We start from the raw sequence: 27,728 nt of genomic DNA, 5'->3' as shown, positions 1-27,728 counted from the left end.
CTTCTTTATGAAATTTTTTTCTTATAACCTTAGTCTTTTGGAGAAATTCCTCACAGCTCAGTGGTTCCTCTTCTGGCAACTTACAGAGTGGCACTCTATTCATTTCTTGAAGGACAGCATCAATACGAAATTCAACCAAGTCATTCACTCGATCAAGCAATAACTCCAGCCCAGCTTTTGAAGCAAACAGAAGATTCAAGGCAAGCTTAAAAGTTTGAAAAAATAGTCTTTCTAGAGTCCTGTTTAAATTTTTACTTCAATAAACTACCATACTCAATTCTATACAAATTCTACACCTTAACCAGTTTACTTCAAACATCTGAACTTTTACGGTGAGCTTCACTACAGAAATCATAATTGTCTTTTTGCATAACATATGCTTACCTAGCATATGCTATCTATATGCTAAAGATAACTATAATAGTATATAAATATAATATATTATATCATTATATATTATTTAATATACATGTAATTATTTTATTATACAAATATATATGAATAATTTTAAAGTATATGTATTTCAAACACAAATACATTTAATTGAGGGCTAAGAATATTTCATCTTGTCCTATAGCTTGAACTAGTTATCACTTGAAGAACCTACTAGCAACAGAAACTTTTGGCAAGTAAAATCTCTATGCTTCAAACAAACATTAGAAGCCAAATAATAGTTAACAAAAAGCAATCAGTAGAATTTTCACAGTTTAATAGCAATATGCTCTCAATGCTGAAATTGAGATAGCAGAAAGGTCCCTGTTCCAGACTCAAACTACTTGTATTATTCAAAATTAAATTGAGCATAATGCCAGGTTAGCATCCAAAATGCATTTTAATTTGCCATTTCAACTAAAGAAAATTCCTGCTCTAACTGCTTATGTAATTTCAAAAAACAAAATCTGTTTGATCTAGTAATTAAGCTGAAACAAAAGGAATCTGGTATCTTAAGCAACAATACACATCTCAGTGCAAACCCGTGATAAATCTTTCGAAAAGACTACAAGTTTACCTGTTTCCTAAAGCTGCTGTCCAAGTGCACATTAGTTTTAAAGATAAAAACATCTTTTTAAAGATGTTAAAAAACCAAAAGATTAATATGAAATGCTGTTGAGCAATGACAATGCCAACTGAGTTGAGGTATTATTCTGTGAGAAATTGTTTTGTACATTATAGAAACAAAAAGGCGAGACTAGGAAAAGTCTGAAACCCAGGAGCTCTTTTAAAAAGTAGCTATAATTCCTTGAATTCAGAATACAAAGAACCTTTTGCATGCTACTTTATGTTTTGTATAATCCTAACTGCCATCCCATCCATGTTGGTAAAAATTTGACAAACGTGAGACAAGAAGAAGATGGTGTTATAAAACAGAGGTTTCCTGCAGTACAGGAGAGGTTAAAATGACCTACCTAGCTTGTAAAAAACTGTATTAATGTATTTCTCAATATTCAAGGATGTCCAGGTCAGTAACATTAGACCTGGCTGGATAGCATCATCTATATTTGCTAGTCGAGGAACCATCAGTTGTTCAATAGGGTGTTGTATTTTCAGTTTAATTCTTTTGTATTCTGCCAGCATCACCTGAAATAAACAGAGAATAAAAACATTAGTTAATATACACTGTTTTGAATCTTTTCACATACACATATTTGTGAGAACTTAAACTAATACAGTTCACCAGGATGTACATTACTGAAACACTTAGGAAACGATAATTAGTTGTTTAGGAAAGGTTTTCATAATTTTTTGGCAGAAGTTTACTCTTTGTTGCTCTTTATATTAATGCAAGTATTACTTCACATAAAAACCAATCTTTGTAGATTGATTGCACTGGCTTTGGTTGAGATGGAATTAATTTCTTTCACAGTGGCTCACATGATGCCATATTTTACATTTGTCACCAAAACAATGTTGATAACACACCGATGTTTTGGCTATTGCTGAACAGTGCTTGTACAGAATTGAGGCCTTTTCTGCTTCTCACACTACCCTGTTGGTGACTGGGGACACACCAAAAGTTGGAAAGGAACACAGTCAGGACAGCTGACCCCAACTGACTAAAGGGTTATCTCATATTTACAGCATCATGCTTAAAAATAAAAGCTGGGGAAAGAAGGAGGGAGTGGGACATTCAGAGCTACGGTGTTTGCTTTTCCAAGTAGCCTTGTTTCCCAGAGATGGTTAAACACCAGTCTGCCAATAGGAATTAGTAAATTAATTGCTTATTTTGCTTTCCTTGTGCATGCAGCTTTTGCCTTCCCTATTAAATTGTCTTTATCTCAATTTACACGTTTTCTCTTTTAACCTTCGGATTGTCTCCCCCATCCCACTGAGGGGAGTAACAGAGCACCTGTGTGATGCTTGGCTTCCTATTGGGCTTAAATCATGAGATAGAAAAAGGTTGCAAATTTCAGTCTCTAAACAGGTGTTACAAAAAAGAAAAAGCCCAATTTAAAAAGTACACCTAAGTGAACTTTTCAGCAGTTCCAATAAGACCAGAAAAGTTCTTACCAGAACTTTAATATAGCATTCACTTTCTAATGCATCTTTAACCTGCTGATCTGGTTTCACATGTTTTGCAATAACTTTATGACTTAATATGATTTTTTTCATTTTAGAATCAAGTAATCCTTTAAAGTAATAGTTTTCTGGACACCTATCTTTGAATTTCCATCTAGAGTCATCAAGAACCTTCTGTTTATAGCAGACAAAATGATCCAAAGGATTTACATGAGAGAAAGGGAAGTTTTGGCTTCTCTTTTTTAAAGTATTCCACAGACATCTGTGAAAAATACTGGTGCCAGAACAAAGCTGCTCCTTGCTGGATGTTTTACACTTTTACTGTTTACCTTTACTGTTCCTCCCTCCCAGCTATCCTCTCAAAACAAAGTCTGTCCAATGTTGACTTCACTATTGGATGAGAGATAAATTGCTTATCATTTAGAAAGCAGGCAACAGCATGAGGCATCTTGTAAGCCCCGTTTCCTCCCCATCCTCATCTCTCTCCCAAACTCTGCAGTGCTTCCCTAAATACATGCATCTGAGAAGTGACTTCACAGAGAGCATGAAGGCCAGAAATTCTTTTTAAAAGTCCCTCAGGACAATCATACAAATGAAAAAATAGATTTGTCAATGTTTTCTTATTGCATAATAGTTGAGATCTTCATTTTTCCTCTTCCATATGTATAGAACCTAGACATCTTAATGTATGCTACACATATATAAAATAACTAAAATAAACCCACGTGCAAATTGTTGACAATCTTCTTATACCAGTCTCTCTGATGTTGAATAATACTGGCAAATGGTGGTATTTCAAGGCACATGTGAGCCATGCAATCTGTTTCTCTGATTAAAGTTAATATTTGAGGGTCAAAATTCACAAATAATTCTCCTGTTTCTGGAGCTTTTACCAAGAGAGTTGCCTGAAGTCCTCTTTTAATTAATTCAATCTGCAGGAAACAAAGTCATCATTCGTGATCAGACAAGTCACTACAACAAAATACTTTGGTCTGGACATAAATATCACTTTGGCAGATAGTAAAATCCAGTATTGCTGACAATAGGGATTGATATGGTATGAATCCACAACAAAAACTTATTAACACAATCTATATGTACCCAAATGCTTAACAACATAACCGATCTTTATCTGACAGATATTTTTTCATTTGTTCTTGGATATCATAAGCTGCATTCCACAGTCCAAAACCAAATCAGAGCTACAGACTTTCTTTCTTCAACTATCTTAAATCTGAACTCTCATCTCCTTGGAACTTATTACACATTCTACAATGAGGCTGCACTCAACCTTCTAAATGAATAGAAGTGTTCTTGGATAACTTCTTCATATATCTTTCGAATAAACTTATTCCCATTTCTCCTTTTGCTTGTTTTCCAATACCTAACAGATAAACCACACTCCAATTTTAATGGCACTCCTAATTATATCCAACCTCTAAGCAAATCTTTTAAAAGATAAAAATTAATGTTTATTATAGTTTGGGTTTTTTTAATCCTTAAAAGGAAAGCCTAATCATGCAATTGGTTTAACTGCCTGATTTAAATGTTAGAATACCATTTGTTCTCTATGTGAGAAGGGAGAGCATTCATAAGATCATGACACATGAAAAATTTAGCTGATAGCAGGAAGAAGTCCTGCCTTAGGCAGGGAAATCTTTCCTACACTAAAAACTCTGCTGCTATTCCTATCTTCCTACTGTCCTTTTGGCAACGTAATTTTATTGTTCTTTATTCACTCCTCAAATTTCATGTATCACATTACATTGAAATGGAGCTTGGTTTTAGGCAATAGTTTCAAAACCCATTGATATCTTTCAGTGTACTTTCTTTTTTTTATGGAACACAGAAAATTCACACTGCCTTTCAATGTCTAAACTATAGATGTCTATACTGCTTATTTCAGCAGTATTATGTGTTATCAAGACATTTTACACAGCATTTTTCAAGAAATCACGTAACCATGTTTTCTCAGTGAAGTTTTCATGCTCTACCCACTAGTCGCAGAAAAAAAAAGCACAACTCCCTTAGATAGAAGCTCAATTTTTTCTGCAAAGTTCAACAGAAAATCTTACTGCACTCTTTTTTGGACTTCAGACCCATTATTCCCACTATCAGCTCTTCCTCTCCTGTTTATGTATTTTTTCCTCAGGTAATTTACATCATTAAGGTAACAGAAATTGGTAATGGAAATAAAGGGTACATTGAAGGCATGAATCTTACACTGCTGAAGAATTATAGTAACTTTCACACTTCTAGGTATTGTATTATTTTAATACGTCCAAGTGGAACATCATTTGCTATAGCACAAAAATAATGGCCTTAAATCTTATGCTATTTAAAAAACAATAACAACAACAAAAACCTGGATAAACAAGGTAATCCAGTAACAAGCAGACAAAAGGAGGGAAAAATGTTTGGAAATATCAGAAAGTGCCACTTCGCTTAACTATATACACTGTACGGAAGAATAAAAAGTAGGAGGAGCTACCACCCTATTTCTGTTCCATTTGTGTTCCCTACAGGACACTTCTCCCCCTCTCGTTTTGCTTTTGTTCAGGAGTAGAGCAAGAGCTCCACCTTGTGTTCTGTGACACTCATGTCCACACCCGTCTGCACTCTCGTTTCCTCGAGAGACAAGACTACTGGTCAATAGTCACATTTTCCTGCCGTACCTGGTAGACAAGTGAATTGATGTTAAAGTGGGTATACTTTTCATATATTTCCACATGTGTACGTTTCAAAATTTGAAATTGTGATCCCACCTTTTTTCCCACCTAATGAGTATACTGTTGCAACAGGTTTAGCAAATTTATATGGCTGCCAAGCATTATTTGATTCTGCTATTGGAAAAACCAGACAGTTACTTTTAGCACAGATAACGATTGAATCACTGATTACTCAGATCTCATAAAGAAAGGCACCAGTTCAGGTGCCTTGGATGTTATAGTCATTTTGCAAAAGATGAAAGGCAAATGTGCTTGACAGCTCCATCGAGGCACAGTATGTGTCAGAAAACTCTTCACCCCACACACAATGATCTTGTATCACAGTCTGAAGAACATGGCAGAGACGGAGAGGCAGCTAAGCCTACCACTGAATGTTCGTTATACATTTCCTAATAAATATTTTACTTTCTAACTTCTTAGTTATAATGAAGGTCTTTCAGTTGTTCCCAAATTCAGCTACAAGTGCTACAGGCCCTATTTCTTAATAGGAACACTTTTTTATAAAGTGCCTTTTCTTATTCCATCTGTCACTTAAGAGCCATCCTAAGGCTAAAGTTTAGCACACCTGACTACTGCTATTAACCAGACATTCCTTCACACTGCTGTAACCCAGCATTTCACTAAGGCCTGAAATGATGGGAATCCAATCTGGTCTGTAAAGTAGGATGTTATTACTCTACCAACAAAAAAATCCACCACCTTTTGGGGTTTGGGTTTGTTTTGTTTTTTTTTAATATCCTAATCAAAATCAACTCTCTTACCTGCTGAAGCCATTCCCTGTGGTAAATCACCTCAAATTTCATAAGAACTTTTGCTACTTTGTTGTAGTTGCGGATTACGCGCTTGCCATCTGGTGTTTGCAGAACTGCTGGGTGCCTTTGGAAAGTCTCCATGGGCTCTTGGATCCTATGGAATAGATGGCGTGCCCACAAGATCTTACCAGCTATTGGAGGCAGATTACGGGCCAGTGGAGGGTCCTGCTTGTGCCTGCTGTAGATCTTACAGACTGTTTCGATGTCATGGCCATAGTTTTGAAATATTTTCTGATACTTTTCATCAATGCCAAGATTTGGAATTTGTAATCTGCTTAGAAAAATAATAATCATGAAAAAATTCTTTCAACCCTTCTGAAATCTTCTAATGCATGGTTGGAAAATACAGTTGTTCCAGATTCCCTTGCATGCTACTTTATAACTACTTTATAACTCTTATAACCACTTTAGCAGCAGTTTTCAGTTTGAACAAATGCTGGCACAACCTGATTCCAAACAACCAAGATTTACACCAGATGATAAAACTTTCCAAGTAAGCCTACACAGTTTCTGTTTTGTCACTGTTTTCAAACACTGGGCTGAAATTATGTGCAGCAAACTGTAACCAATTCACCACTAGCAGTCTATTCCATTAAACACATTATAATAAAAGAACTGACAGAATAAAGAGCAAGGCTGCTTTTCCAACAATGTTAATTTATCAAGACAAATTTCACTGTTTCCTAACAGAAGCATTTTCCTCTCTCCTAGCAGCACTGTGGTAACAAATTAATGTCATTGTTCAAGCACAAAGCTAAGGCAAATATGCTAACAGACACAAAGTATTCCTATACTGATGCTAATTTTGAAAGATGAACTTCAAAGTCCACTTACAGTTCTAATTTTCTGATACAAAAAAATATGGCTGTTATTCATTCAAACCACTGAAAAGGCAACCCTCAACAGAGCTGAAGAGCTGAGTGAGAAGAGGTTGAGTTGGTTTTGTTCGTATTTAAGGAGATGCCTCCTGCTCTGCTCCCCTCACTTTCCACCATCCTCAATGTCTCATTTTCATTGCCTGGCAGAGTTTTAGCAATCTAGACAGGACATAGTACCTTTCAAATTTCTGCAACATACTCAGTGCTCTTTGAGTGTTCAAAATATTTTCCAAGGTGATGTCCATGAAAATCCTTAACTGATCCTGAAGAAGAGCAAATAATTCTACATCAGAGAAGTCCATAAGGCACACACATCAAATATGCCAGGTATTATTTGACAGGATTTATTATGCAATATATTAGAAGCTCATTTTTTAATGTGAAACTATTCTCAATATGTATTAATTTTTCCTTTCTTTCTTCCCACAATAATTAGACAAAACAGTCAGTTTTTGAGGCATTTTCTTTCCTTGTTCCCTCTGTAGCTGTGCAACCAATAAAAGCTTTGGTACCCAATGTTTCACGATGCTGAGAGGCCTCAAAGAATGCTTGCTTACCTCTCTGGCAGCCAAAGCAAGACACACATTTAATTTATATTTTTTTCTACAGATACCTTTTCCTTCCACCAGCTTGTGATTTCAGAATTATGGGAAAGTTAATTATCTGACTTATTTGTAATATGCTCCCATTCACTCAGTGAAATCACTCATTTTCATGTTACTCTTGCTAGCATACACTAATGAAAAATCCTTTTGTTGGAGGCCCTCAATGGCGTATTCCATGAAACTAGTCTGAAAGATAATAAAAGGAACCTTTAAAGTGGAGATACATTAGAATAATTTTTCAATTCCAAAATATAAACTTTGAGATTTGCATAATTTGTTTGGTGGTAACTCACACAAAGATATTTTGGTTTTCATAAGGATTCATCAGTAAATTAAATTTGTATTTGAATCATAAAACCTACATGAAGATCATTTATCTCTCTGCAAAACTCTTCATAGTCTTGGTCAAAATCAGTCTTCCGTTGATCCAAAAAATTGTAATGCTTATTCTTCATGTTGTCAACAATGCTCTAAACAGTTTCACAGAAAAAGAAAATTATCATAAAAAATTTTTCTTATCAAAGAGACTTACCAACCAAAATATTTAGCACAGCTGGATGTGAACACTCATATTTTACCTTTGCTATTAGCTGTCAGTATTTGCTGAACAATATAAGCAAACCACTTGAATGATATATTTGCAGGAAACAAGTTGGTGTAATGGTTATATGAATTTCATTGTATTATTTACTTCTGTTTGAAGTCAATTAGAAATGACAGAAAACTCAGACTCTAACTTTTCATCAAAGACATTTGTTACCTATTAAACATTCTCTCATGCAGATGTTGATTTCTATTTAAAAGTTAACAAAGTTCAACACAGAAAAATATTTTCACATTATTATTTTCCATGTCATTAAAACAACTGATTTCATAGATAAACAGACTATTCAAAAGTCACAATAAGATGCAGCACATCACCAGCCTAGGACTTAGTATTCCTGGCTTCTCTTACACAGCTGCTGTCCACTCAAATGAAAGTACCTCTTAATCAACATCTCCCTTGAGCTGTACACACAGTCAAAGGATTTCTAATGATTAACTACTGTTCAACATCCTAGTAGTTCACCACAGTACAACCACAAAGCTCAGCATATTCTCACCAAAGCAGACTTTCACCATTTTATCATAAGTCAACTGAATTTAAGTTTTATTGCATTGCTGTAAATAAAAATTCCATATTTTCCTCTAACAAACCCTAGATATGGATAAGAACTGCAAAATAAGAACTTCCTAAAAATTTTCAAGTCACATAACTATAGCTATGGTCTGCGTCAAATACTTTAGTACCTCAATTTTGTCACTGTTAAAAAAAAAAGTACGATCACTTTTCCACCCTTTATACATACTATCCAGAACATTCTATGTAACATTTTTTACCTAAGCATATATAATTTCCCTTTATCCTCCTCCCCAAAAGAAACTGACTTCAGAGTAGCTGAGTTTCACACAAAGTTCTTACTTCAGCTTTGAGTGCTGCCATGGATAATGAGGTGCATCTGTATAGAATTTGCAGACTGCAGCACAATCTGGGCTAATGGTCACAGGCAGCTTTTCAAATACAAATGCCTCAAATAAATGAGATTCCTGTGTTCCAGCCTATCAAAATAGTGCCTTCATTGCATGATCTGGAAATTCTCAGCAACCTGAGTTGCTGAGAAGCCTGGTGGCACAGCTTTAGAGAGTAGCTCTTGGAAGCAAATTCAGACCAGTCCACACCTGTCCTGCCCAGGTGGAAAACTCTTGGATCAAGTTATGCTTTCAGCTGTGCCCTGGTTAACTCTCAGAAGACTACAGAAGAGAACAAAGCAGAAAAATGGCTACTGTGAAGGATGTATTCAATGAATCCAAACCTGAGAACTACAAGAGGGAGTAAATTGAATTAGGAAGGGCCATGGAATGCTCAGATTTTACCGTGTAGTTATTTAACTAAAGCAAAGTGATTGACTCATGGCCATAACAAAAAGGCAAAGGACAGGCTAAAGCAAACTAGAATGCCACATTTGCCTGTACTGCCACTGCATCACATGTGATCTCTAAAAGCAATCTACAATGTCCACACATTGAATACTTCTGATTTATTCTAATATTTAAAGGTGCCACAATTAGGATGCTGCACTGATAAAGATATGCAATAAAGTAAGCTCAGTAAAAGCAGGGAAGATTCTACTTGTTAGAAAAGAAAGTCATGTCAGAAAGAAGGAAGAAAAGAACATGATTTAGCACATCTATATTCTTAGAAGAGCTCCTTGTTGTTCAAGTCTCGCTTCTATAAAAAGAAAAAAGGATCAGAAAACTGCATAGTAATGCTAACAAGAAAAGGGATTTTACTGTTACAAAAGAAAAAAGCCTAAACTTGAAGAGCTTTCCAGTGCAAATCAGCTAAGTCCTTTCTCTTTCTCCCACACACTAAAAATAGCCATTTGTGAATTAAATCATTCTTCCCTCATAAAACACAAAGTCGATGATTGTACTCTAGATCTAGACCTAGAATACAGGTTTTAAGTAAACTTAATAATCTCTTTTGCTGGAATTGAGCTTACTATTTCTCTAGTGAAACAAATTAAATCTAAGAGTCCAAGTTTTTGCTTGGGTTATTTTGGGGGGGGGATGTTATTTGTTTTAGTTCTCTTTTCATTACTTCTTTCAAGAAATCAAAGTTCTATTTGTTTGTATTTATGCAGCACAGAAATGTGGCTGCTTTAACCCCAAGCTGCAAGGAAAATTTGCAGCATCAACCAGCATGTCAATGGAGCCAGCCTCAGTGGCAGACACTGATCAGCTACTCCTAGAATAATGGGCAAGAAATGAAGACAGTCTGCAATTCTGGTCCCAGCTAGCCTAACATTCGAAATGTTGGACTTCTCAATTTTTCTCCTGATCATAGCATGAAACCATGACTCCAATTACCCCTGTTACAAAGTCCCCCCATCTTACTGCTTTTTTCAATCAACTTTGATTTTAGCATACCTCTTTCACATGTTAAGTTGGACCTTTTTCACCTTGTCTGTTCACTTCCCCAGCAATCACATATTTAAATTGCTATTACCCAGTAATCTAAGCACAATTTCAGAGTTAATTTTTCTCTTGATAACCATTTCTCATTTTCATAATTATTTATTTTTTAAGGTTCAAGTTAGACTGACATGACATCCAAAATTTACTGTGTACCTCATATTTTGTGATCATTCCTTCCAATCCCTCTATCTTAGATTCCTGTAGAACTGAGTAGGTTTTCATAGTATTGAAAATATCTATTATCTTTATCAGACGACGATGAAAGGTTTCAAATTTTCCAAATATATATATCTCACTAAAATCAAATTGTCTTTCAGCTGGATTTTGTTCCAAATTTTCTTTTATCTTGCGAAAGCAATTTTGATACTCCTTAAAATAAAGAATTTAAAAGAAAAATGTCAAGCATATAACAAAAGGCATTGTCTTTAGCTAGAACAAAATTTACACAGACAGGTATTATCCTAACTTGATAGCAAGTAGAAGTTTCATCAACAAACAATCATGAACACTATAAAGATGGTAACAGAATTTGTCTCTGAAAACTAACCCAGCAACACATTTCATCAAATGAATGAACTACACAAATATGTATTTGTACACTTCCTTAGCTGGCATGAAATTCTGTTCACTCTATTTTATAGCAGGTCTTGATGTGTTTACTGGATAACCAAGATGACAACACAAATTTCAGTTTTCAGAGACTGAAAATGATTGTGTGCTGATTGTTTACTGAGTAATCATTATTCAAAAGTCACTTTCAAGAACAAAAGCCCTTCTAACATTAGAATGCTGCTCCATAGCAGCTTCCAGTTTTCATTCTGCTTTCTTAACTGGGCACAAACCTTACTCCAAACACGTTAAAATTATATTCTTCCCAAAGTCAAATAGTCAACAGATTTGCTTGAAATGGTTTCTTTCAATAGTAGTTTTCTTTATAATATAATGTTCATTATTTTTATCACATTTATGTATGAAAAACCGCACTTGGAGATATCAATACAAAGGGTTCACACTTTCCGAAGTTGTTACTGATTAAAATTTTATGTTTCAATCTATTTTCCTATTCAGGCCCTCCTAAATATCCCCTTATATTCTGTTTTCCATACGCTCTTCCCACCTACCTGTTTAAGTCTGATAGCTGCTTGTAGCTTTTCCATAACTCTCTCCTGAGGTTGATTCCAGATAGTGGCTGTATCATTGTTTGCAATGTAAGATTTACAAGCTGTGATCATCTGATTGGTCACCTAAAAGCAGTTTTAACTTTGTGAAAAAAAAAAACATTTCAAGACAAAGCAGATCTTGCCATTCTCTCAGTCTCACCACACTCCTCTGACTCCACCAGCCTAAAGGCTGAAAAAAAGCAATACGAAATACCAGTCCCATTAACTGACGATCCTCCTAGCAATACCTAGCCTCCAGAATGTGACACCATCAAAATGTTGATTATCTATCCTTATCCTAAACCTAAACCCATTGTACTAAACTTGAAATGGCATTGAGGATTACAAAGTCTTAAGACTTTGCCTCTTCTGAAAGCAAAGGTAAAATCAAGGGCCCATAAGACTTCAAAGAATAGGTTGTCCTTCCAACTCTATTTCCTTCTTTATGCAAACATATAGAGGTTTAAGGGCAATGTGAATTTAATATAATTGGGTCCACAAAAAAACCCAGTTCATAACAGGTAAAACTCGTAACAAAAAGTTACTCCATCTATTCACATGAGGGGTGAGATTTAAGTCTGAAAAAGTTCTTACAACTCCAAATTACAGGCAGTAAAATAAGTCCTAAATTTGAAGTAGTTTATCACTGTTTCCAAGTCTCTATACATTCAAAAAGCAGCATTAAATTGACTGATGTGTTGCCTCTCCAGTTGCTTGGTCCCTTTGTGTTTTCTCTCTCACTCAAGGAAAAACACAGAAAACGATCCATGAAGATTTCCTTTCAGGCTCAGCACCTACCTTCACAAACAGTGAGGAAATCTTTTCAGACGTGTTGTAATACTGAGAGATACTCTGAATCATTTTAATTGTATTTATGAGTCCTGGAATAGCATCCACCATGGACACCTGGAAAGAAACACACAGTCTGAACTCTGTTCAGTACCTCTGTTATCACACATTAGCTCAACACCTAATTAGTAAATGCAGGAGTGTTCTAAACATGGCCTTCAGAATGGTTCTGCCTCTGTCTCCGTAGGACTCTCCTGCAGAGCTGCCTATCTTACTTCACTCCCCAAGCTCGACAATTTAATTCTGAGTCTTGGCTGGAAGAATTCTGATCAGTGAGTGATATTTGATGGAGGCAAAGGCCTCTTCAAAAGAACCGCTTTTTTCACAAAAAAAGTATGTTTGTATGATCAGTTGCTAAACTTGATGTAAGCTGGCATGTAAAGAGAGCCCAGAAATTGCATTAAGCCTCATGATGCTTATTTGAATAAAGGAACTATGAAGAACAACTTTCCTATAGCACTGGTGCTTAGATAATATAAAATGATATACAACAGTTGACGCGCCTGGGAGGAGGTGATCTTGTAGCCCACTCTTTCGGGTGTAGGAGCCCCAGGGCTGGCAGCTTGGGCAGCCCCTGTATGGAGGCAGACAACCCTGGTTCCAGCGGCTCCAGCAGCCCCAGCGCAGGGCATGGCTGAGCCCCTCAGCCACGGGCAGGCAAAGGACAGCCCCAGGAAAAGCCTGGGCAAGAGAGGGCAAAACGCTGCCCAGCAGCCAGGGCTGAGGGAGGGGAATCAAATGAGAAACAGCCCTGCCAGCCCCGAGGACAAAGTGGGAAGAGGGCAGGAGGGGAGGAGAGACCCCGGCAGGGATGGCCCTGCAGCCCGAAACAGACTCCTGTGGGACGGGTGTTTCCCTGCGGTCTGGGGGAAGGATCCACACCACAGCAAGGAAGACTTTTAGAGGAATACAAGCAGGAAAAAGAAGCTGTTACAGGCTGACCACAGCCCTGACTTCCCCTGCACCACTTGGAGGGAGGAGGAAGAGAGAGAAGGAGTTAAAGGAAGATTCCTAGGGGTGTGGAAATGTGGTATTAATTTCTGACTTTGTTTGTCACTTCCCAAATGTATTTTCACTATCAATAAAGACACTTTTTCCCAAGTCGAGTCTGTTTTGCCCATGATTATAATAGGTAAGCGATGCCTCTGTCTTTGAAAAATCCATGAGCTTTTTCATACCGTATTCTTATCCCATCCTAATGAAGAAGATTGAGAAAGTCCATGGTGCATAGACAAGGTTAACCCACCACACACATTTTAATTCTCCATACTCTTTGTGGTTTTCAGTAAGTCTTGTGTACAAGAGAAATGCCTTTTACTAAATATATTGAAGAAAATCACCATTTCAAAAGCCTAGCAGTCCTGTCCTCAGCCCATGAATGGGCCAAAGGTTTTACAGACATCTCTTCATCATGTCTGAATTTCTAAATCAATGACAGTGCTCTATTTACTCTGTTGACAAACTGGTTCTCAAAATTTTACAGGTAAATATCAATAAATGAAAGGGTTTACAATCCATGCCTATGTGGCTTTCACCCCAAGTGCCACACCATCTCAATACTAAACATCTCTGAAGCAGGCATCACTTCCTCCTTGGTAAAAACCCACACTGGGAGCACAAAGTAAACCAGGTTTTTTGTAGGTTTGTTTATTTCTTTAGAGTAAAGATTTCACTTTCTCCCATAGCACAGAATCCAGTTTCGTCATCAGATCAAAAGCTTTACAGATACTATGGAATAAGTAACAAGTACTTTATTTTGTAGCCAGAAATTCTCATTAGGCTACTTTCACCTTAACTGCACAAAATCTGAAACTGGAGATGCATATTTAAAATTTTCTCTGTGTCATTTCCAAGTCAATCTTATAGCACACATTCATGTTGGTTCTCTCAAGGCATTTATGTTAAGAATTTAAAGTTCTGCTTACAGGATCACTATTGTATAACGGGTCATAATATTTTTCCAGAGAATATAGATACTTCACATTATCTTTAGCTTCATTTGCTGCATCTGTGATGCGAATATCCAATGCTCGCCACTTCTAAGAATAGAAAGTTGGAAAAAAAAACAAAACACAGATTTCAGAAAAAAATGTGTTGTGTCATTAGCTTTTAAACATGTTTGAAAGCACAGATCTGTTACTTCAGAGTTATACGTGTTCACCCAAGATAAGGAACAGGTCCTTATTTTGCATTAGTAACTCGGCTTTGAACATACAGTTAGTTTAGGCCACTCAGCTCAAGAAGTTGTCAGTAGTAGTGTCCAGTCAAACTGCTGTAAAATATATGAATGATGAATATGTCACTATGTATTTGTTTCAAATCTTGTTTTGATGAGCCAAGGATTTTTGGTTTATTTATTTTTCTGTTTGTAATGGGTCTTTAACTTTGTTATGTCAATGTAAGAAGTTATTTCACAGAAATTTCACAGAATATTCTGAGTTGGAAGGGACCCACAAAGATCATCGAGTCCAGCTCTTAAGTGAATGGCCCATACAGGGATTGAACCCACAACCTTGGTGTTATTAGCACCACACTCTAACCAACTGAGCTAATTTCAGGGCCATGATCCCACAAGCACTGTAACAACATGAAAAAAACGTTTAAAAAAATAGAGGGGGTAGTTTTCTTTCATTATTTCTGTTGAGCCATGGGGATACAGTACATTATCAGCCTCTAGACAAAGAGGAATCCCATTCTTCTCCCATAAATTAAACTAGATTAAACTTTATCTACTCAAGCTGAAGAATAGAGAAGTACAAAGAAAACAAAAGCCAAAGATGCTTCAATGTTTACCCCACCAGCATTGTTACCTACATCACCAAATGAACTAGGGTATAAAGAGCATTTTTAGTCTCTGCATCTGTTATAATGTAAAATAAAAACCTTCAGCAGTTTGGATTTAGCAGCAGTGAGTACTCCAAGCACTGTCTTCACATCTGGGCTCTTCAGCTGCTCCACAAGGTAGTCGAATTTTGACAATTTCTTTTTCCAGTAATCAAGCTCTGCTCGCGGTCCAAGGTCATCAGCTTCCTTTCTCACCTGGTCATTTTCTGCAAGAACCTTTCATTATGCAGTAATGTTAGTGAGTGATGTTAAAATTTTTAATCTGCACGGACAGTGCAGATTAATTCTATATTTAACTCCCAATATTAACTTCTCCTGATAAATTATCTAACTCTGCCACCACCTCACACAAGAGACTTAATTTTGCTTGGCCTTTTATTTCCAAGCTGAATAGGAAATACTGTTCCTTGCGTTCCAACAACAACATTTTCTGCAAATAACCCACAAAGCATGTTTCAAAGTACAGTTGTGACCACTGAGAATAGTGTTCACTCAATTATTGTGTTCCTTTTTCCTTCATTAAATCCACTGGGAACCACTGTTTTTCACTTCAACCACAGGTGATTATCAAAGACAGGGGACTAAGCTTCCAAGGACATGTATGCTCTATTTACTAGTAGATGGAAAAGCTCTCAATAATATTCTCATTGAGAAGCAAAAGCACATGAAACATATCAACAGTATTTTAAAATAAAGAGATGGATAACATCTAAATTTGTAGAAAGGTAGCTATAACACCAATAGGATTAAACTCATCTGCCAATATGCAGATGATGTCATATTTCACATTTGTCCAGTGTATCACCTGTTCAATTTGTTTGGTCCATCCATTCATGCAGACTTCTATTTTTTCAAGAGCATCTATGCTGTTAGCAACCATCAGGTAATCTGAAGGTCCTCTTAGAGTTCTCAGGTTGTATGTTTCACATTTCTTCAGACTGACCTAAAGCACAAGTTAAAAAAAAACTGAAATGCTGAAATGTTCATGACAAATAATTCAGGAACTTTAAAAAGTAACTGCTTGCTCTACTTGCTGTATCTCACTTCCTTTTCCCAGCTCAAGCTAAATTAAACTGGTTTGAGCCAGAACTACATTCTGGAATCTGGAGAATTCACTCATCTGGAAGCTGTGCTGTCATGCCCTTTCCTTCAAAAAAGCTGAATGGGAATCAACAGTTAAAACAGAAGTTTGTCACACATAAATCATTCTCTGTTTAAGAGCGACCACAGTCGTGAAGAGTCAAGAAGTTAGTAGCTCTAAAGAACTGGTCACAGAACAAACAAGAGCAGAAGCATCTGCAGAAGTGTTAACGCCACAGATCAGAGTATAACAAGTTTCTGATGACAACAAACAAAGGTGTTGTTTTTTTCTCCAGTTTAAATTAAAAAAGCAAATTTAATAAGTAATTTACAACAGTAGTTAATTCAAAAGCTGCAGAGACAAAGATGTTCTACAGCTAGCTCAATTTCTATTTGCCACATGAATATACTACCTTTTCCAACAGATTTTGCTGAGTTCCTGATAGCACACTAACAAACGCTTCAAGGGCATGAAAGAAGTCCTGCTTAATATCGGAAACTTGTTGAGGTTCACCAAGTTCAACCCAGCCACAACCCGTAGTCTGCAAGGCTGGAATGAAGATTTCTGAAATCAACTGCTCGACACTTTTTAATAAGCCATCTCGACCTATATTCATCATATTAAAATTTACTTCCTGTAAAAGAAACAAAAGGAGTCTTTCACCGGTAAATACTTGTTTATCTATAATTTACATATATGCTCTCAAAAGTAAAATAATTTTTATATGTTTTTCTAATGGATTTGCTAGAAATTATTGAAATTTATCATCTTATTATTTAGGTATTGACTAATTACTCTGTCATTCTGGAGTGCCTTAAATTTTCTTCTTTAGCATTATTTCTTCTTATCAATGATACACTTCAAGTTACTGCCACAAGATAATGTCTTTTTTTCCATTCTACTCCTTTATTGTTCTGTTTCATTTAGTCTAATTGTGTCCTTTTGTTCATTCCTCCATGTCAACAGCTGTCAAATTATGTGCTGAGAGCAAATGCTCTAAGGTGAAAATGTATCTTAAACAAGATTATGTACAGAGATCATCAGTCACCAACTCTTACCTGATAGATATTCTCAGTTGTTATGGGTTTAGAAAGACTAGATCTAATGAAGAAAATGCACACACCAGTTAAAGCAATTTCTTTTCCCTCCGTCACAAATACTTTAAGTTTCTTCTTCTTTGTCAAATGGGAGTTCATTCCTGTTCCTGGAAGGCCAAAGTGCTCTATAGATTCAAAAAAAAAAAAAAAGAAATACTTAGCCCAGTGATTATTTATTCAAAGAAAAGGTTTCTACACAAACAGTTCAGTCGTTATTTGCGCATCTCTGAGTCCCAGTCCCCTGAAGGCACCTCATGAAACTATCCACAGACAGTAGAGAGCATTTGGAGTCTTCACAGCACAGTAAGAACTATTTCATCTAGTGTTGATATTCTCACATCAAAAGCCTTTCATTTCTATTCATTTACTTGTTTTCTATTACTTTTAAGCAAAGGCTCTAAGCTCAAGATCCTCTTACATGGCTCTATCATGCAGTTGCAGATAATGCCCTATTGCTTAAAAATGAAAAAGTAGAGAAAAATCAGGAAATGTAGTAATGTAATTTACCTTAAAGGAGCCATTATCAACTGTCTTTCCTTAAAAACATGTAAACATAGGTCTAACATGGGGAGGGGGAAAGAAATAGCATGCTTGTGGAAATAAGGAGAACGAGGCCACACAAAATATCTTGTAGGCACCCTTCATGGGATCACCCTCTGCCTTAGCAGAAGTGTTTGCTGATCCACATCAGGGACAGAAAACCAGCTTGTATTTGAGGTGGCTATAATAACTGCCCTTGCCAACAAGATGCATGCAACACCACAAAAAATTCACTTAGCTTCCCTGATTAGTAAGCACCACCATAACTTTAATTTTTGCTTTTCCAGCCTGTGAACCACAGCCCTAACAATCAGCACAAACAATTATTTTGAAAACTCTGTTCCACCTACAAAGGAAAAACATATAGCAGAAGTTGTACACTGTGTTAGTATTACAAGTAACTCTATACTTGTAGCTGTGGACAAAGGCAGCTTCCAATCCACTCACTTCATCCCACTGTCTTCTCCTTCACAACCATTTCATTGTTTTTCCTCTTGTGTGTATGATCTTCTAGGGACTTTCACTTATTCACCCAATGCACACATTGCTGAGAATTGCTGGGGGGTTTTTTTGTGATTTTTTCTAGCGCTTGCCATGTTACCTGCATTTAGCATCACATCCCAAAGACCAAAGGCTACCATAATCATACTGTAGGGTATCTGATTGGTTTGAGGGTGGGCAAGGGCAATTCTCATTAGATTTCTATGTTTTGACCCTTGTCTCACACTCTCTCCATCATACTTTCACCACTTCAGCTCAGGCATGTTAAAACTGGTTCAGATTTCTAAATTAGCTGCTGAGTTTGTATTTTCGTTTAATTTTATTTCTATGTGCATTTAAACTTTTTTTATTAAAATTGCTTGTATTATATTAAACAGTCTTTTCTTCCCTTTTAGGTATATACATACATATATACTGAAAATACATGAAGTATAAATACATATTTGTACATTCATCTTGGTATCTGCTTACATATGTATAAACACATTTATACAAATATACACAGATATGCTTACAAGGCTCTTCATGTACATCCAGGGTAACCAAGTGGGGTGAACTCCCACAAGTCACATGCTTTGAAAGGTCGCAAAGGACTTAGTCCCAACAGCAGCAGCACTGGAGGCTCTGGGACCGAAGCCATGGGCAAAGGGAGGATGTCCTTGTCACAGGGGACCTGAGCTGCCTCTAGGGAAGTGAGAAGAAGGCTTCCCCCAGAAGTGTAGTAACACAGGTGCACTGGGGAAAGGGATATGCGCAGAAGACACTTCTGGGATAATAGCTCTTCTACCCACAATGAGGGCCTCATGCAGGCATTTCTCATGTAACAGGATCACCTGGATGGATGGTTGTGTGCCAAGAAATATGGATAGCTTCTAGGACCAACTGGTGGTATGATTGGAGGGGAGGGGGCAGAGCATCTATCACTGCTCACCTTGTGTGAAAGTCATCTCTTAACTATCAAAAAACTTTTCCCAGCCCCCCAGACAAGATTTGCTGAGCTCACAAGGAAGCACCTTGCTGCTTCATCCTAGCAATATGCAGAAGTGCACTACTAATCTTCAATAATTTCATCAATCTTGTTTCCTGAACAGGGATAGATTCCCCAGTATGACCAAACTTTGCTTTATACAATTTACACTGTTTGCTTTTTCCTTGCACATTTGCTCAGCGCAACTATGACATATTGCAGGAGAACCTAAGTTGCTTTACCTGTATCCATTACTTCCACATCTTGATAGTAGAACATCAGATGACGCAGACCTCCAGCGGCCAGGAATCTGTCAATGTGCTCTATCTGTTTGAAAGCATATTAAGAACATAATGCATAGCATTCCCACTATGAAAAGTTTAACTTGTTCAGATTTTTAATAAAAGTCTGACAAATGCTCATCACTTTATCATTATTCAACACTAAAATTATACCAGGTCCAGTTACTACTCCTCAAAAAATAATTGGGTTGCCTTTTCCTTTAGCGGCACACACCTACTTAATTGAAATGTTTCAATATTTTCATGCTGAACACAATTAAATACAGCCAAGCCATGTTTCAGTTTACTGAAACCACTTACTGGACATGCTGTGCATTATCTCAACCTGAGGGCACAGGACACTTCTTCATTTACTGAAGCACAGTGGCACCTCACTGAAGTACCTCACCACACTGTTCTTACTGCTGTTCAGCTAACTAACTCAAAGCAGAAAGCACACAGCTGCAATTATTCTATAACAACTGGATGTGGCACTAGTGCTATGGTTTATTTAACAAGGCAGTGTTCAGCCAAAGGTTGGACTTCATCTTGGAGGTCTTTTCCAATGTTAATGATTCTGTGATTCATATCATAGCAACAGAGGAAGTCTTTATTTGTTTGTATTTTAAGCCTCCGGACAATTTCACTGTTCTCCATGAATTCAAGACTGCCATCAAGCATCATTGAAGCATGTATTAGTAGTGCACTCCACAGATCTCATATATAGGCCATACAGGCTGAGAAAGAAACTTAATTGCTCTATTCTAGTATGCTGATCCAGGTATCAGCCTACTTGAAAGTCTAGCCTAATCCATTATTTTTTTAGATCTAAGAGTCGCTGTTTCACGTAGTCCCTAACTATATAGCTATCTTCAGCAGAAAAGGTTTCTTCAAGTTCATCTTCAGAAATATTTGCTCATCCCATTTGTGCTTCCTAGTGCAGCAAAAAAGGCTAAAAGATCACCAGCAGCAGGAAGAAAGCCACAATTATCCCTCTTCCATTAATAACAGGCCTCAGTTTCACCAAGATGACAAACTGTTATTCCAAAAAATCTTGGCCGAGCCCTCCAAGATGAGGTCAAAACAACTATTACATTTTTCTCTTTCCAAGTATAGCAGTTGCCAATATTTTCTTCATCTGACAGCTATTCTCAGGCAATACAGTTTGCCAAGAAAACCATTTAGAGACAGAGTGCACAAGGGCTGAAACAAATTCTTCTTTCTAACATGTACAACAGTGTTCTGCACAGCTTATTTGCTCATTCACATGGAGTTATGGAAATGTTGCAAGGGACCTCTGGGAGATCTCAAGGCCAGCCTCCTGTATTATCAACAACAGCTCAGGTTATCTAGAGCTGACTCTAGGCTGAGTCTCAGAAACCTCAAGGACTGAAACTCCACAACTGACATGAAGTAACATATTCCCATACTGCATTACACTCCTGGTGAAGAAGAGTCTCTTAATGGTCATTTTGCAAGTTGTGGCTTTGTCTTTGTTCTTATAATCTGCAACCACTGGGAATAGTTCAGCTCTGTCATCTTTATAACTACCCTTCAAGAACTGCACTCAATCTCTTCTTCTCCCTCATCTCATACTTCCCATGCCTTATGTCCCTCTCTGTCTTGGTAGTCTTCTAGTGGATTTTCTTCATTTTCTCAACAATATTAGCACTGATATGGGAATGTATAAATTGAAGGTATGGAGATGGAAAGAGAATACAAGAGAAAAAAAAAACAAACCACAACCATGTTTTCTTTAGTGTCAGGAAGTAAAATAAGATCTACTTGCTGTCTAATTACGTTAAAGAAAATGATATCTTTTCAAATCACATAATGTATCTCCACTGTAATGCTTACCATCAACTTTGATGCATTGTTTCCTCAATACATGAATTTGGAACTGTTTACCCGCTCCATTAGCCCTCATGTAGTCAGTCAGATCACATAATCCATTCTATTTTATCAAGTAGTTTCCACCTATTTCAATTTGCTAAACTAGATTGCAAACTCGATCACAAATGCCAGTGGTAGCCTTATGGAAACAAGAACTTGCAACCTGATGTGGACAGGACTCTTGAATCTATATGTGCTGTACATTCAGCTGGGAGACTTCACACTGTGGTTCCACTATTAAATTGAGTCACAGGTTTTACCATACTATCTATAACCATTGGAAAGCAGAAACTTTAATCAATTTAAAAATCAATATTTTTACAGTAGATCCTGGAGGTAAGGATGCTTTTGTTCAACTTAATTACAAAATGCTGAAAAATATTTTTTCAATGAGAAGACTTGAGTAATCTCTGACACAAAGCCTGACAACTATCTCACCAAGTATTTAATGGTAATATCAGTTCTAAAGTACCCTATGAGTTTCACTTTCAAACTCATCAGATTACCTGGTCACCATCAAGAATAGCATCTTCTACTTCTGCTTTATCCAGATTCACACAGGAGGCAACGATATCTAGTAAGTAATCATGCCTGCCATCCAGCCGAGCCCGTTTAGCCTCCCTCTCTTCCTTGAGCTTTTGCTGTTATAAAACACAAAGTGGACAATGAAAAAGTCACAATCTATTTTGAAGACAAAAATAAAGAAAGCTTTAAAAGATATTTTAAAAAGTAAAGGCTATTACATTCTTCCATGCTTGTGATTTATGTTTTTATGGCACTCAAATTAAAATTTCAGAAGCAACTCCTGTTATGATTTTACAGTTGGTTTCTGGTGTTCTATTTTCAGATTTATCACAACATTTCTACCATAAATAATGTTGTACAAAAGACTAATTTGTTGAAAGGCTTTGTAGAACAAAAAATGTGTTTTATACGTACAGCTGAGTTATTCTGCAAGTTATCTTCAACGGCCTAAATCCTTAGTCTCAGCTTTTCAGTCTAGTCACGTATGATCATCAAGACAGGATTCTGACTGATCTTTTTTATTTGTGGAAGATATTGTACCATTCCCTAATAAAGACAGATGCTGCTGGAGGAAGCTAGGGTTTTATACATTATCTCTCTAATATAATGAGAAGTAAAACAAACCACGAGCCTCAAGATACACAAGTGTTTACAAATGTGCTTAACTATAGCTATTATACCATTCTTCAAGCAGTACACCTCCTCTCCTAATTAAATTGAATTCCCATATGTAATACGCCTCATTACATTATAGACAAAATAGCCTTCTGGAATAGTTACTGGTATTGTTGTGCTTGTGGATTACAAGATTTAATATCATTTCATTTTCAGAAGAAATTTAGCATTATGTTTCATTGGTGGTAAATTCAATCCTTATTTCCCCAGTGATTATGAAAAAACTAGTAGCTCTACAAAGTATGCACAACTGATCTATCCACAAGCTTTTGCAGAGCCAATAGGACCTGCATAATGTACTTTATACCCTTATGTAAATATCTTTCCTACTTTCTGAAGAAATTTTCAAATATTTGGTAAACTTGTAATTACTAGCATGCCTTCACAAATTCTGAATATATTAGAAATATTTTTTCATGTAAAAGACAAACATACAAACCCTTTTCTTTACACAGATATGTCTGAAGAACACAGCAGCAGATTAATTCATACAAGGACTTTATGCTATTTTACCACTCTCATCCCCTAACATCATCTCCAGTTTCCCAAAAGTGAAGTGTCATCACAGAATTGGCCTCTCCTGCATGTTTTTAAATATGAGTAGAAATTTTCCTCCTAGTTAGACATGCAAAGAGCAAACATTTTTTGCTGAATCAGCTTCATTCACACTAGATGATAACACTAGAATCCTCAAAACTGTTGTTTTAGTACTTTGAACACAACTGATAAAGCACCCTTAACAGAAAAAGTACAATCAATACTCTACTGAATAATTTCTATTTAATCCAGCAAAAAGCATTTTGTTTTACTTAAACTACAGATAGACTACTTTTTTACGCTGCTTGTGTTTCCAACATGGAACTCCAGATATTTTGCTACACAAGGTATTCATCTTACACTGGTTATTAGTTACCAACTTGATCTATACAGATGCTCATAGCCTCCATTTCTTCTACAAGTTGCATTTATGTAGGCTGAAATCATGAGCACTGTGGTGGTTTGGGCTAGGCCTTCCTTGGTGACCAGTTTGTAACCAAGGAAGGGTCCAGATTTACCCAGTATTCCCTACAATTTTTACATAAGCCAGACTATAAGAAGAAAGGAGGAGAGGCCTTCACTCTCCTTCCTTCCGGCGGCTTGGAGGTGCAGGTTCCCTGCTGTCGGGTCTGCCGTGTTGGGGAGCGAGGCCTGGTTAGGCCTTGTTGACCTTGGGAGATGGAGGTTGCCAGCGATTGGTCCAGAGCGACTCTCCGTTGTCCCAAGGAAAGTGTGAGATATTTCCTTGCTAACTCTTTTAGTTACTAGATCTCGGGCCACTAATCGTGATATATATATATATATATATATTATTTTGTTTTTGTTCCTTTTCCCTTCCCCCTTCCCTTTCCCTTGGGAAATTGTATATATTTTAATTGTATATAAGTGTAACATAGGTGTAAATATATTTATATATATCACTTTAGCTGTCTCTCTCTCATTTCGGGTTTTCTTAGTTTTTTTTCTCCCTCTTCTCCCTGAGGTTTGGGGGGGGGAGACTTCTGGTGGTAAGGTTTGGAGACTTGGCAGGGAGCCAGCTTCAAACCATATCAAGCACCCTCTTCTCGAACTAAGAAGTCATGACCTGAGGTTTGTTTACAGCTTTTTAAATGCTTTCTAATCCTTTAATTGCTGTATCATGATGTGTATAACTATACTAGCTACGGTGTACAGCTGTTTATGCAGCATTAGGCAATATTTGATGTCTAAGTCCAGTAACAAGAGTATTCATTAAAATGTCACAAAACTTGTAAAGTCTAATTAACTTAAATTATTTAATGAACCATACCTAAAGAAAACAGGAAAGTATTAACTAAATGCTAAAGCTACAGTTTTATGAAGATTAAGACATGGACTTGCGTTTGCATTGATATGATGAATTTCTCTATAACTAATGCAAGTCTCATGCATTTTTTTCCTGATAGTTGCTACAACACAATTCAAGAACACACCCTGCCTGTCATGATTCCATATTTTGATGATCTGCCATTTCTACAAACTTCTCTTCCTCCACAAATGAAGTGTTGCTCAATCACAAACTCTCATGTCAGTTGTTGCAGTCATCAGAAGAAACTTCGGCCTCACTTTCAAGATCATGTTGTCCACAGAAAAGTAGAGGAAACCTAACTTTGGTGCTTTCAATAACAAGTAATTAATTTAAATATTTAAAAACACTCAAAAGCTAGACTTCCAGTCTAGCTTCTGAGCTTCCATTTGCATCCTACTTGAAGAATACATTTTTAAGATATTCTTTACTTAGGATTAGGGATCTCAGAGAGTGAATTACAAGGAAACCTTGAGCTTTCTACCTCACATTCTTCCCTTCCCCTCTTTAGCTACACTCACATCTTACTTCAAACCAGCAGAGTCCTCATGGCCTATGAGTTTTTGTATATTTTACATCCTGCAGGATTCAATACAGAAGTACACAGGTCTAAACAGCAAAACAGCAGCTATAGGAAAAAATTACCCAAGAATAGGCAGTTTTACGAAATTCACAATTTCATAGCACGCTGAAAGAGTATGATTTGAAGATGGAAGGATGCTAAAACACACAAGCTATCATTTATGTAGGTAAGAGAGAAATTGCTGCTACATGCAGTAACATGGATGCAAACCCTGAAAAGTATCAGCAGCAATTCTGATCAAGGTCATAATGAAAGTCTCTTTCTAATGTCTCATGATATAGGAGGATCCAGAAGGAGCAGTATTTACATGAGATAAACACTACCTCACTTAGATATCTGGAGGGATTGTCCAAGTTTTTATATGGCACAGCTTTACCCCAGTTTTCCACTTAAAGAACAGCACAAGTAACAGCCAAGTTTAGTTTTGGGTTTCTTTTTACCACTCTTGGTTATGAAGGTAGGAAAGGTCATATCACACAGTTGCACAATAGATTGCAGGTCCAAAGCTAAACTAATTAACTAAAAAGTCCTTTGATGGTTAGTCCAGTTATAACAAGTAGCTTGTTTTATGTTACATAAAACCTTAAAATTCCTAATATCTAAATACCAACAATTCAGCACAGGAAACTAATTTCAATAGACATCTTCTCCTGAAGCAAGATGAAGGGGAGATTCCTAAATCCATCTTAACATATGCCTAAACCATAACCATCTTACCATCAATCTGAAGCAACAAATGGGAATTAAATTAAATTTTTTTAAAAAGTTTTCAAACTGCTAAAAGAGTATAAGTATATATATTTAAGCAGCAGGTACTAAAAGAGCACAAGTCAGAGATTCCAGGGGTCCTTTCTTTGAAACAATAGGCTCAGAAACCAGCTATTGACTATTGCCAATTTCTCCATTGCAGACTGTGGCTGCTGATGTGTCTCCAGACACCCTGAATAGAGTTAGCATGAATGTTACTTAGTATGCAAGTCATAACTACACAAGATAAAACTTATTCTCAACACTATTTATCCACCAAATGACGCATTTTTTTGTCAGAATACTGTGCACTGTTGAATTTAGACATTCTCAAATCAAAGTCTTATGGATGAGCAATAGTTTACTGAGATGCTCAATAGTGAAAGAGTCAAAAAGTAAGAATGTTTTACTGTTAATTTACTGTTTTATGCAAAACTTATTTAACCAGCGTAGAATTCATCTGTCTCTCCTTTAACTTGCTAAGACGTTTTATGTTATATAAGCCTTGCTCATGAATTTCCCTGCTAAAGTAAATTGCAAACCATCTTATATCTTTCCAAGCACCTTGAGTTTTTCAACAGACACACACTTTTTTATTTTCTCTTTCCAAAAAAATCCATACCCTAAAAAGTTGGGGCAGTCCCCTTAGCCGACTCTTAAATATCAGAGCTCTGCACATTTGTTATCACATTGCATTAGCTCAGGAACAGATTGCTCAAATAACCAGCTTCTTAAATTAGTCTAAGGGTCTTAATGACTTTTATTTTATTGTTGTTTCTCAATACTAAGCGCTGTCTTCAAAATTCTATTCCCATCTTACAAATATGAGAAGAGTGAAGTGACACTTCTATTTTCCTTGGTGGTAGAGCCCCCTTCTGTTTTGTTGTCAGATCTAACATCAAACTCTTCATTGTACTAATGTAACATTCATGAAATTATACCATTACCAGACCATTGCAACAATCTGGGCAAGATACAAGTACCACTAGTCAAATGCATAAATATCTCTCAGTGCAAATCTGCCTTTCAAAACAAATTGTGCAACTAACATCATCCACTTACAGCTTTTTTAAAACAGACATTTTTCTACACCCTCCCCCCCACTAAAGTCAAACCTTTATTCAAATTATATAGTTACTAGTCTAGACCTAGTTCAAAATTCAGTTTTTCTTACCTTTATCACTCTGCCAATGCTCCGTTTCCAAAGCTGCTTTCTTCCGACTCTAAACATTGTACTATTCAGCATAAGCATCAAGTACTGCTTTTCAGCAACAACCCCTAAACCAGGGAACAAGCTTCCAGATTCATTATTTTACACTCTTCCCCTAACCTTTTGTTTGTACTTGTTTCATTCCTTTTCCATAGGAACACCAAGATAACTCTGAAAAATAGAGTAAGGACCTAAAACACCAGCAACTGATAACCTTATCTCTGTATTTAAAATTCAGTTCTAATGTGCCTTCAAATTGCTTGAAAACTAAATTGCACTACTTTAGAAATGAGAGGTCTCTAACCACCAGTTTTTACTGCCTATAGATTAGGCACTGAAAGTTACTGCTACCAAC

General features: G+C 36.6%; 1 protein-coding gene across 5 annotated transcripts in view; it reads right to left on the bottom strand.

Annotated features, from left to right (window-relative positions):
• DNAH5 (dynein axonemal heavy chain 5) overlaps positions 1-27,394 on the bottom strand; it is a 115,585-nt gene extending 88,191 nt beyond the window's left edge. For 3 of the 5 annotated variants that reach the window (XM_017829128.1, XM_017829131.1, XM_017829133.1), the window contains exons 1-17: positions 27,338-27,394; positions 22,279-22,413; positions 19,841-19,925; positions 17,552-17,715; positions 16,906-17,127; positions 16,218-16,355; positions 15,452-15,628; positions 14,494-14,607; positions 12,518-12,625; positions 11,681-11,803; positions 10,713-10,928; positions 7,904-8,011; positions 7,114-7,199; positions 6,008-6,329; positions 3,243-3,449; positions 1,407-1,578; positions 29-174 (exon numbers count right to left, since the gene is read on the bottom strand). In XM_017829128.1, the coding sequence (XP_017684617.1) occupies positions 29-174; positions 1,407-1,578; positions 3,243-3,449; positions 6,008-6,329; positions 7,114-7,199; positions 7,904-8,011; positions 10,713-10,928; positions 11,681-11,803; positions 12,518-12,625; positions 14,494-14,607; positions 15,452-15,628; positions 16,218-16,355; positions 16,906-17,127; positions 17,552-17,715; positions 19,841-19,925; positions 22,279-22,413; positions 27,338-27,394 (2,580 nt within the window). Of the gene's footprint in view, positions 1-28; positions 175-1,406; positions 1,579-3,242; positions 3,450-6,007; positions 6,333-7,113; positions 7,200-7,903; positions 8,012-10,712; positions 10,929-11,680; positions 11,804-12,517; positions 12,626-14,493; positions 14,608-15,451; positions 15,629-16,217; positions 16,356-16,905; positions 17,128-17,551; positions 17,716-19,840; positions 19,926-22,278; positions 22,414-23,889; positions 24,005-27,337 lie in introns of those variants that run through there. The other 2 variants (XM_017829129.1, XM_017829130.1) reach the window with 2 other exon arrangements.
• Positions 27,395-27,728: the final 334 nt, after the last annotated feature.

The sequence above is a fragment of the Lepidothrix coronata genome, unplaced genomic scaffold (genome assembly GCF_001604755.1).
Source record: "Lepidothrix coronata isolate B3197 unplaced genomic scaffold, Lepidothrix_coronata-1.0 Scaffold158, whole genome shotgun sequence".
In the NCBI taxonomy this organism is placed as follows: domain Eukaryota; kingdom Metazoa; phylum Chordata; class Aves; order Passeriformes; family Pipridae; genus Lepidothrix; species Lepidothrix coronata.
Note: the sequence above shows the minus strand (reverse complement) of the source record. Positions and strands in the feature narration are given on the sequence as shown.